The sequence below is a fragment of the Poecilia reticulata genome, chromosome 7, assembly GCF_904066995.2.
Source record: "Poecilia reticulata chromosome 7, P_reticulata-male-v2, whole genome shotgun sequence".
Lineage (NCBI taxonomy): Eukaryota > Metazoa > Chordata > Actinopteri > Cyprinodontiformes > Poeciliidae > Poecilia > Poecilia reticulata.
In genome coordinates this window covers 1,730,867-1,742,134 of record NC_088836.1, presented here as the reverse complement: position 1 = coordinate 1,742,134, position 11,268 = coordinate 1,730,867, and the positions used below count along the sequence as shown (strand labels likewise).

The 11,268-nt window shown below is 40.0% G+C and overlaps 1 protein-coding gene across 2 annotated transcripts; it reads right to left on the bottom strand.

Annotated features, from left to right (window-relative positions):
- Positions 1-51: 51 nt before the first annotated feature.
- Positions 52-11,196, bottom strand: znf341 (zinc finger protein 341). Of its 2 annotated transcripts, none has more exons than XM_008412735.3 (16): positions 11,083-11,196; positions 10,101-10,211; positions 9,027-9,217; positions 7,880-8,029; positions 7,506-7,808; positions 7,241-7,412; positions 5,784-5,877; positions 5,606-5,696; positions 5,019-5,178; positions 4,710-4,942; positions 2,892-3,100; positions 2,579-2,675; positions 2,294-2,426; positions 2,057-2,168; positions 1,857-1,927; positions 52-728 (listed from the first exon to the last, which is right to left on the bottom strand). In XM_008412735.3, the coding sequence occupies exons 1-16, from the start codon at positions 11,111-11,113 to the stop codon at positions 199-201; spliced, it is 2,688 nt and encodes an 895-aa protein (XP_008410957.2). In that variant the 5' UTR covers positions 11,114-11,196; the 3' UTR covers positions 52-198. The 2 variants fall into 2 exon arrangements, with proteins under 2 accessions (XP_008410957.2, XP_017161262.2); XM_017305773.2 differs by having other exon boundaries at positions 5,784-5,874.
- Positions 11,197-11,268: the final 72 nt, after the last annotated feature.

Sequence of the window (11,268 nt, the reverse complement as noted above, 5' to 3'; positions counted from 1 at the left end):
TAAATGTGTTTACCGCCTGCAAATAAAAAAAAAAAAACCCTAAGACTGAAATACTGGCATGGGTTAATTTTTATTATATTCTGTACAAAACTCTGGGGGAAATGATCATAAAACATCTGAGCAATGTAACTGTTTTAATATAAAACAATTGTCATTTTCCAGTACCGGAAACGGCTTAAACAAAGAGGCAGGTTTGGACTACAAACATGGCTGCCCCCGTAAACTGTTGTGGGCGTTGGTCCTAGTCTGTGTCTGCAGCTCGCCACTGGTTTCCATGTCGCCATGTTCCTCTGCCCCTCCCTCGGTGGTAGCCATGGCAGCATGGCGGCCTCTGTCCGTCACCTCTTTGTCCCCTGGTTGAGTTTCTGCTGTTTCCTGGTCTCCATCGGAGCCGCCCTCTTCCTCTACCTCCTCTCCATCAGTCTGTGAGCATTTGGAAATCCTCGTGAATCTGCTTCTCTTCCCGTTGTGCTCTCCTTCCTGCTCCTGAACCACCGATGCTCCTGCAGCCTCATCAGCCTCGTCCTCCTCTGTCCCCACCTCTGCTCCTGTCCTGTCTCCTGCTGTGGGACATTTGTGGTCTCTGTAGTAGCTCTGCCTTGTGAATCCCTTGTTGCATGTGGAGCACCTGAACCTGTAGTTGTTTGTGTGGGACTGTTGATGCTCCAGCATGTGAGCCCTGCGGCTGAACGCCTTCTGACAGAACAGACACTTGTAGGGTTTGATACCTGGCAGAGAGGAGAGCTGGTTACAAAAGGGGCAAATACCAAAGAAATGCTAGAATATGTTGAGATGTGAGAAATTTACACAATCTCAACTTTTGTCGACTTTAACACCAAGAATAAAGAGCACGGGTTTGAATTCGATGTCCATTTTCTCAGGGTGTCTGCACATCTACAGAGTCTTAAATTCACCTATCTAAAATTAAGCCCTTAAAATGTCTTAAATTAATTTTTTAAAAGTTGGGCTTTAATATGGTCATTATGGATATTGATATAATTTTAGAAGTGCCAATCACCAAACTTCCTCCAGCCAAGTAAATTCCATTCATAGTGGTGTTAAAGCATCTCAAATTTAAGATGCTTTAACACCTGTAGAAACCTTTAATATTGTTGTATTAACATCAATATGAGGTCAAAGAAATATTTACATCTGCACTAATATTTGGTTTTATGTCATGCAGTGGTGGACATACTTCCACTACTGCAGAGCAAAATTTTCCATTTAGCATTTTTGCTAATTTTGAAAAAGCTTAGTGCACTTAGCTTCTTCTAAATACCATGCTGATGTAGAGCTTCAGTGATTTAGGGTTACTGTAGCTAATTTTCTAATTAGTTCCCACCATTGATGTCACGTATCAAGTTCCACCACAGCCACACAGTCAACAAGCTTCATGCTTGGTCATTACAAAATGTATGGACTCAACACTTTGAACTCGATTGAATTTTGAACCCCAGATGAGACAAAGATGAGCTCTTTGACCACTAAGACTAAAGCAACGTCTGGAAAGCAATTGGTTCCCGATAAATCGCAGATGTCAAACTCCAGCCCTCAAGGGCCTGTGACCTGCAGTTTTCAGATGTGCCACAGGTACAAAACACTGGAATGAAATGGCTTAATTACCTCCTCCTTGTGTAGATAAGTTCTCTAGAGTCCTGCTAATGACCTAATTATTCTATTCAGGTGTGGTGCAGCAGAGGCACATCTAAAAGTTGCAGGACACTGGCCCTTGAGGGCTGGAGTTTGACACCCCTGGACTCAACCCAATGTGGTAAGAGTGATCAGAATTGTGCCAGAAGCTTGTGTATGTAAACTAGGAAGATCTTCAGACAACAGATTGGTCGTTATTTTCTCACCAGAATGTGACAGGATGTGGGCTTTCAGTTTGTCTGGTCTGTTGAATTCTTTGGTGCAGCCCACATGTGTCCTGAGAAAGGAAATACGGAAGAGTAGGTGCAAAAATGTGTGGAAAAAATAAAAATTTGAGCTATAATTACGTAGTTCGGATCAGGGGAAGGAGTTAGGAACTTTTTCACTTCTCCTTCTGGAGCCTCACCTGAAGGGACACTTGTATTTCTTAAAGGGCTCGTGGATCAGCATGTGTCTCTTCACTTTGTCCTTTCTGTTGAACGTCGCCTCACAGAGAGAACACTTGTACGGTTTCTCACCTGGAAACAAAATAAGTCATCTTTTGTTGGATTCAAAGTTCACACAAGTTCCCTGACTTAACACTGCGAACTGAAACTGCACATTTTAGATCTGAGTTGGAAAAAACCTTTGTTAAATTTCAGACCTGAGTGAATGCGAGCGTGCAGCTTGAGGTAGTGCTCAGTCTTGAAGGCCTTTTTGCAGATCTGACACTTAAATCTTCCTCCAACACCATGAGTGGGCAGGTGGCGCCGGAAGTATCTCTCACATGGGAAGACCTGATGATGAACAGACGGCGAGCTGATCAGAGCTCAGCTAAAAGTGAGAGACTTTAAGCTGTAAATGATCAAAAGTAGTTATAATCACTATAGCAAATTTAATTTGAATCACTCTGAGCCTCAGATATGTGCAGCATGATGGTGAGACGTACCTTCTGACAGTGAGGGCAAGGGAAGCTGTGAGAGGCGGTCAGCAGGTGTTGCTCCAGAGCTTCCTGGGTTGAATACCTGCTCTGACATTTTGCACACCTGCAGTGACACACAGAGGCACTCTGGTAAAAACTAAACACTGCATGTAAAGGAAAAGCTTTGGGGATTTTCTGTTGTATTTGGACTAAAGAATAGAGTTGGAGGAGAATTTTTAAATAAAATGGAAAACTAAATGTAGATAGACATTTCTTCTACATGTTTACTGAAGCTGATGTGTCAGAAGGAACATCTTGCAGGAGGAATGGCGGTCCTGACCTGAACACGCTCGTCTCCTTGCGCATGTTCTGCTGTGGGCAGAAGCAGTGGGAGTACTGGTGGACTCCCAGCTCAAACAGGGAGGGGAAGACCTTGCTGCAGAGGTGGCAGCGGTACGTCAACTGCTCCTGGTGCGTCCGGATGTGTTCCAGGAAGTGGTCCAGCTTCTGGAAGGTCTGGGAGCAGCTCTTCAACACACACTTATACACCTGCAGGGAAACACAACTAACGCAACTTCAGTCCCAATCTGCTCAATCTCCATTACTTATGTGTACTGGTACTTGTACAAAAGATTAAAATACAAACTAAATTTCTTCACTTTTAACTCAATTTCTAGACTTTAATGTGGTCTTGAATGAGATTTCTTTATGCTTCAGCACTTAGAACAGAAAAAAACAATTCCCTCTGCCTGCTTGTTAAGCCCCAAACCTCTGAACAAGAGGTGGATTTTAACTTTGTTCCCTCAATACTGCACCTCTCTCAGCATAGATATAGACATATTTGGTAACCATGGAAATGTCACTCTAGAAGCTGCAGGTCATACCTTAGTGACCAGGGGCCTCATGCATAAAAGAATGAAGTTTTCACACTAAAACTTGGCGTATGGAGAAATTTAGAAAAGTGCGGTGCACAAAAAAATGGGATGCATAAAGCTGTGCGCACGCACGTGGCCGCGCACCTTTCCTTTATAAATCCTAATTTATGGGAAATAGAACGCAGCTGCTGGTCTGCAATGTCACCACCCATAAATGCATATGTAAATTAGTATAAATACCCGGAAGTCTGCCACCACATGAAGCAGAAACCATGGCGATGTCCTTGTTTGTAGCAGTATGGGTATTTATAATAATTATATTATTTAAAAGGTGTTTTCAGGACACATAAGGTCACCTCACAAAAATAAAAATAATAAATTTTAAAGAAAAAAATAAAATCCAAAATAAATAAATAAAAAGATGGTGAAATGCCCGTTTGAACAACAGGGTGTTCAGCCAGGATTTAATAAATATCTCTGATCAATTGCTCCCCCCAAATCCTTCCATTGGTGATGTTCTCCATCAGAACCAAAACGCTCCACAATTACGCGGCACATTTTTGCACAGCTACGTACATACGTGATTTTCTACACACCTTAATCACCTTAAAAATGGAGTTAATCTGCTGATCCAACCCTTTTTTTTTCTTTCTTTTTTTTAGTGAGAATGAAATTACCCCATAGATGCATTTCATGCGCTTCGGCGCACAGACCGACGCGTTACATCTTTACAAGACAAAAACTGAGGAAAAGTACTATTTACATTTGAGAGGTTTTCACATCCTTTTATTTTTATTTATTTTGTGTTCATATTACTTTATTGTCTGGGGATAAATGCGGATCAGTTTCAGCGTTTACTTTTAAGCAATAAAAATATGTTTGATGCTTCTTGGTCTAAACACTGAATGTAGTCAGGTTTCAGTGTCTTTAGGTGAGTTTTGACGCTTTGTAGTTTGATATTGTTCACAGAAAAAGTTTTCATGGCTGCCGTACATTTTCACGCCAGTGTATATTTACGCACACTTTTGACGCAAAGTTAATTTTTATACATGCCGGCTTGTGTGTAAAATATGGCGCTGCACATTTTTTGTGTACGCACACATTATGCATGAGGCCCCTGATCATTTGCTGTAATTATACCCAGATGTATCAGACTCTACACAGGTAATGCGGATCTACAGTTCACAAAGGTTTGTAGCCTTATTCATGATATTTCCCAAAAGGTTTATATAATTTGGCGAGGGACAAAAAAAAAAAATCGAAATTTTTTTCTCCTGCCTCACCTGCTGGCCTTTGTGCTGGGTCAGGTGAGACTTGAGCTGGAAGTAGGTCTTGAACTTGCAGGTGCAAAACTGGCACTGGTAGGAGCTGTCTATCACAACAATCTGCTTGGTTTGAGCGCCGCCCTGCTGGTTCTGGTCAGACATGAAGTGAGCGTGACAGTCCTGGGCGTCTCCCCCTCGACTGGCGGTCAGACCGGATTCGGCCTCCATCGCTGCCTCCTCCCCTGGTTCCTCTGTAAACAGGAAGTGAGGTCACTGTACAGGCTGTGTATCTGGAGTTAGTTTTGTTGTCCTGAAAATGAAGCTCACCCATTTGGGCCGGCTCTGGTTCTGCTTGAGTCTGGTCTCGGTCCATGTCGCCTTGTTTCTGCCGCTCCGCCATCCGATCTTCCTCAATGAATGAAACGGGAACCACCTTCACTGTGATGGGGAGCCGGGTCACAGTGTTCGCCACGCTCATCGGCCACACCTGGACAGTCAGGACAGCAGGGGGCGCTCATTCATACAGATGTGAATCTCTGTGTTTTGTGATTTGAGCTGATCCCAGTTTTTAGGGTTCAGATATATTTAATTCAGAAACCAGTTTTTCTTTTGAAACAGGCGAGTCAAGAGTTCAAATTATGTGACTGACAAGAGGAAACAAATACAACATTTATTTAAATTCTATTAAGACCTTAACTGCCTGGCTTTAAATACAAAAATATTTTAAAAAATGAATAAAACACAATTTCACAAAACATTAAGCAGACTCAAATCAATTTGATAATTTTGGACTGAATTCCAGGATGAAGAAATGTGATTCCCTGTAGAATCGGGGGAGTTGTTTCTGCACATTTACCTATTTACTTCAGCCATCTTAAAATTCACCTCTAGAAAAACAAAAACAGACAGTCCACCTTGTGAGTCTGCATGTGTTTCTTCACGTTAGACTTCTGGGCGAAGGCCCGCCCACAGACGATGCACTGGAACGGTTTCTCTCCTGTGTGGCTGCAGGAACAAAACAGACCAAGTGTTTTCTTCCTCTTCCATCGACACGAGTCAGTCGGTGGGCAAAGTCCACGTTATGCTGCTCACCTTCTGATGTGCTGCTGGAGGTCAAAGTTTTTGGAGAAGAACTTATTGCAGAAATTACACTTCAGCTTCGGACCTTTTCCCTTCAGGTGATCTGCTGAGGAGAGAAACTTAGAACTAGAATTATAGACTTTATTGCCATTTAAAATCTAAATTTTGAGCAAAATTTTGTTGCAAGGCTCCAATAATGACAAAATAAATAATTAATAATAAAATGTATGAATCTAATATGGACAATAAATATATATACGTATATATCATAATCGCCATCATAGTCCAGACTTTTTTAACCTGATTGGTACTTCTGTGCATCAATACCTTGAATGGTTAAATTCCAGTAATATTTGAGGTTTATCTGTAACTCGTACACATATTAGAAATGAATATTTAGTATTCAGTTCATGTATTTTTTTTATCTGTGGAAAAAGGCAAAAGTTAGGGTGACTTAACTTTTGCCTTTTCTAAACCTGTCACAATAATTTATCTCGATAAGTAATAAATCAATGATTTGCAAAAACTCTAGAAAACCAGGCATCATTTCTTTCACTTCACAGCTAAACACTAACATTACTGCAGCTGTAGCTACAGACCAGGAGCTTTCCATCATCGACGTATGAATGTCTGTGTGAATGTGTGTGAATATGAGTGACTGATTATAACATGTCTTTAAAAACACTCAGGTGGTTGGAAAAGTCTGATGTCAATATTTTTATAGTAAAATCGCAGTATAATGTAATAGTAATATAAGTTCACAGATGGAAAGCAACTAGTTATATTTACTCAGTTACATTTACTTGAGTAACTTTTTGAAATGTTTGGAAACAATTTACATCTAGGAGTAAAAATACATCTAGGAGTAAAAATACATCTAGGAGTAAAAATACATCTAGGAGTATTACTCTGTACTTTATACTCTTGACTAATTTTCTTATCTGTGCTCTTAATTGGGTAAAATGTCTGGATTCTCTACCCACTGTAAGGAACGTCACAACAATTAAGAACAAACTCCTTTTAAATAAACATTCACCACACACACACACACACACACACACACCTGAAGTTGTGACTGAAGTTATATTGATCTAGAAAACAGTTTATTTTGCCTTATCTTGTTATTTTGTAATTATGTTATTCATATAAATTCTTTTCATTTTGGTTCTTAAAATACCAACATTTCCACATAATTTTATATTTTGGTCCATCTTCTGATGTAATTCTTAAATATGAAGTAACTGATGTTCTGTACTTGAGTAAACTTTTCAAAAAATACTTTTATCACTTGAGTAAATTTCTTGGATTGTTACTTTTTACTTTTAATTGAGTAAAAATATGCTGAAGTAGTGATACTCTTACTTGACTCCACATTTTGGCTACTCTGCCCATCTTTTAATACATAAAGTAGTTAAGTGAGAAACCGTGATAAAATCCGGCGGGTAAGGAATACTTTAGCACGCCATCACCTGCTGCTCCGTCCGTTGTCTTCTTGCTGCTCCGGGGCTGCTTGGGTATGATGACCTTTTCGAAGTCACTCAGCTCTGCCATGCTGCCCATGTGGCTGCAGCTCTTTGCTTTGCTGCCCTGCTTCCCAGGGCTGTAGACGGGAGTACTGCTGAACGACTGGCCCTCTACGCACTGGCCAGGCATCCAGTGAGAAGGAAACGAGTAAATAAACACAGGAACTGGACGATGTATGAGATATTGAGAACTGCAGGTGTAGGAACTCACCTGAACAGGGTGGAAAGCTGGCAGGCCTAACGTATGGATCTCTGCTGCACCGCCAGCACCAGCAGCTGCAGCAGCAGCAGGGCCTGCCATGTGGGGCATCGTGTTGTACACCTGCACCACCGAGTTGCTGTGGCTCACTGGCACCTGGGAGGAGAGGGGCTGCTGGGTGGGCTGCCCAGCTGGCAGGGCGGGGGGCGGTGCCTGGCTGGAGGGCAGAGGGTGGGAAGCCTGCTGCTGCTGATGATGATGGTGGTGATGGTGCTGAAGATACGATACCCCCGCTGTGTGCATGCTCATGTTACTCTGCAATAACAGCAAAACATCTGAAGAATGTGTTTCAGGCGGAGCAAAGCAGCGGCCGCTCCTGGATGTACCTGTATGGGCGTCTGCATGGCGGCCATGGGCTGGTCGATGGAGGTGAAGGCGGAGATGGCCGACATGAGGACATCGTCGCTGACCAGCACGTTGCCTTGCACCAGAGTGTGAGTCAGAGGAGATGGAGGGACTGTTATGTAGGTGGATACCTGATGGCCGAGCAGGATAGAAGGAATTTAAACTACAGATAGCCTTTAGTAGATTTTTAGCATTTTGTTTCAGATTTGATAATTAGCTTATCCAAATACCATTAGCTTCTCGGCTAGCATTAGCTAAGAAAGTTTTTTTTGTGCCATTAAATATGTAGAGAAAAACCAACTTTAAAACTTCTGGGTTTTCTTCTCATTTTTCTTCTCTGTTCAATAATTATTACCTTCGTTTAGCATAAATGTCACCTCAGACCTGATTTCATGCTAGCTTGATACATTTGACTGGCAGCCAATAAACATGGCAAATGGCATTACAATAAATTATTTGATCTTATATTTTGCCGTTATGATTGAAAAACAGATTAGATTTTCATATTAAAGAAATATTAACATTTTCTGTTTAACAATGTATTCGACTCAACTTTTTAACTTGACATTTTTTTTATATCTGCCAGTTTTCCGGGGCACTACTTTAAAAACCACTGGGCCAGATTATAGCACTAATGTATCAGCCGCATCAAATATTAACCAGTCTCAAAATTATTAATAAATCAGTCAGAAAGAATCCAAATTTGGATCTAATACATGTTTTAATAAAGAAATAATAATATCTAGTTTTTTCCAAGTATCTTTATTTTAAAAACAACAATAACAAGGGAATTGTTCCCCTCCACTGTCGCCACATATTTGCTCAGGAGAAGGGATTGCTGCAAGCAAAGTGAGTAAACAATTAGATTCTAGGCGTTCATATGCTCTGCAAACTCTTAGTTTTCACTGATATTCCTTAACAAAAAGGAAACGGACCCACAGCCTCACAGATCCTTTTCCCACATACTTGTTCTTTATATTAAGTCGAACTCACCTGGAATCAGACATGATGCCACAAAGCTCAATATTGATCACAACTGACCCAAACGCATCGTTCCAGTTACAGTACACCACGCATAAACCATCAGCAACTCTACACACCAATCAGTTTCCACCGCTCTGTCCCCACCTGTCTGTTGGCGGCAGTTTGGGGTACGGAGCCGACTGATGGGACCGGCGCGTAGGCGTTGGTGGAGGCCAGGGACACGGTGGACAGGGAGGGGGTGCCAGACTGGCACTGCTCCCTCTTGTGCGTCATGAAGGCAGGCAGAGAGTTGAACTGTTTCTTACACTTCCCACACAGGAACACGTCTTCGTCGTCTGCAGAATGATTAAAAGCCCAATGTTTTCCATTCTGATGATTTATATTTTTTGAAGGGCAAATTTCTTTACAGACACTTTACAATTCACTTTATTTATGGTTTCTATTGAATTATTTTTTATCTATATTTTATTTATTGATTTTGTTTGTTATGTTTTATTTTGGATATTTAAAATGTCTTCCTGTATGGAGTGCTATTTATAAAATTAAAGTTTATTAGTCTTTAAGATGGCCAAATTGCATTACTATGCCATTATCAATATATTTTTCCCCAAACTGTCTTTTTTCAATGAAAAGAACATAACCTGCAGAGTTGGGGGGACATTTTTTTTACTATTTTTTTTTTATTTTTAACATTAAGATACAGATTGTCCATCTGTTTAAGTTTAATTATCTTTTTTACACACAGTGCTCAACCTCCCTTCCAGTTTCACTCTTCTGTTTTTTTTTTTTTTTTTTGCATCTGTATAATCTTCATTCAGTTAGAATTTAGAAAGCATGGTAAATGTGGACAGGATTTTGTATAATAAATTATATTAATGCTTGTAAAACTATCCAAATTAAACCTAGTCCAGCTTTGAATTCAATCCAAAACATACAAATAAAAAGATTTAGAGACCACAAAGCTGTGAAATTGCCTTTTTGTGTTTACATTTGAACATTTCCTGATCAAAAATCTAGTTTTCTGTGGAAAACTAAAAATTAAGGTCATCAAACAAATAATGCAAGAACTCACATAAGAAGAAATTTTGATTTTTTTTTTCTGGCTAGAAAATAATGCAATCGAAGTTTATAAAGTTTGTGTGTATTTGTTCCCCATATTAAATTGTAACTTTTCCATATTCCAGACTGTACAGGAACCCTGTCAGTGATCTTACGTACCCATAGGCTGGATGGCCGGCGTCGCAGAGACATTTTGGCTGTTTGGGTCAGGAACTCCGCCTTGACCATCCAGCAGTGACTGAACTGCCAGCACAGTCTGGTTATCCATGCCTAAGGAAGATAAGAGATGGAGATGAGGTCACTGCGAAAAAAAGCAGTTATTTCCATCAGATGAGTGCGTTCTGACATATACAGCAGTAGTTTTGACCATCTACTTACTAATCAGGCAATTCTGAAAGCAGTTGGTTGCACCACATTTTATTTAGGGGTATCTGAGTAAGGTGGTCAGAATACAAATGTACACCACATTTTTCAGAGTTTTTTATTATTATTATTATTATTATTATTTATTTTATTTTTTTAAGAAATAAAAAAAACAGTGTATCATTTTCCATAACACTTCAGTTACATTTATGCACTACTTTGTCCATCACATAAAATCACTACAAAATATATCAAAGTTTTTGGTTATGATGTGGAAAAAATGTGAACAGATTCTAGAGTAAAGAATGATTTAGTTGTGTAAAAAAAAAACATCATTTCTGCAAAATGTTCAGCTTTCTATGTGTTTATGTCGCCAACCACTTAGGTTTTGTACTCTGATTACAAGTTCTGCCTGGGTTCAATGTTAATATGAAATCCTAAACACATCAGGCCTGAAATCGAAGCTTGAAACAACTTGTGACAGCGTGTTGCAGTTTAAAAGGACAGCGAATAAACGAATATCGCCTCAAACTGCGCACCCACAATAGGATGTCTGATAGAAAATGTCTGGAATTAAAACGGGAGAATATTTCATATCTGCTTGGTTGTTTACATTTACACTTTCAGAGTTTTTCTGTTCTCTACAATGATAAACGTCTAACTGATTCAGACATGTTTTTTCTGATTTCCATAAAGACCACAAAATATATTTATCAAAAATATCCTCAAATGCGCGACTATGTTTATGGTTATGCAACAATAAAAGGAATATTACTACCTTCGAGCACCTCAAATATTGCCTGCGCCATCTTGAAGCTCTCCTTTTGTGTAATAGGCGCTCCACTAGCAATGCCTGCTGCTTGTTGTAAATACACAGAAGTCAAGAAAACGTGAGAAAAGCATTTTAAACATGAAGGCTTCACGGAAAATCCAAGTATAGCTAAGTTGTTGGGGGTATTTTTTA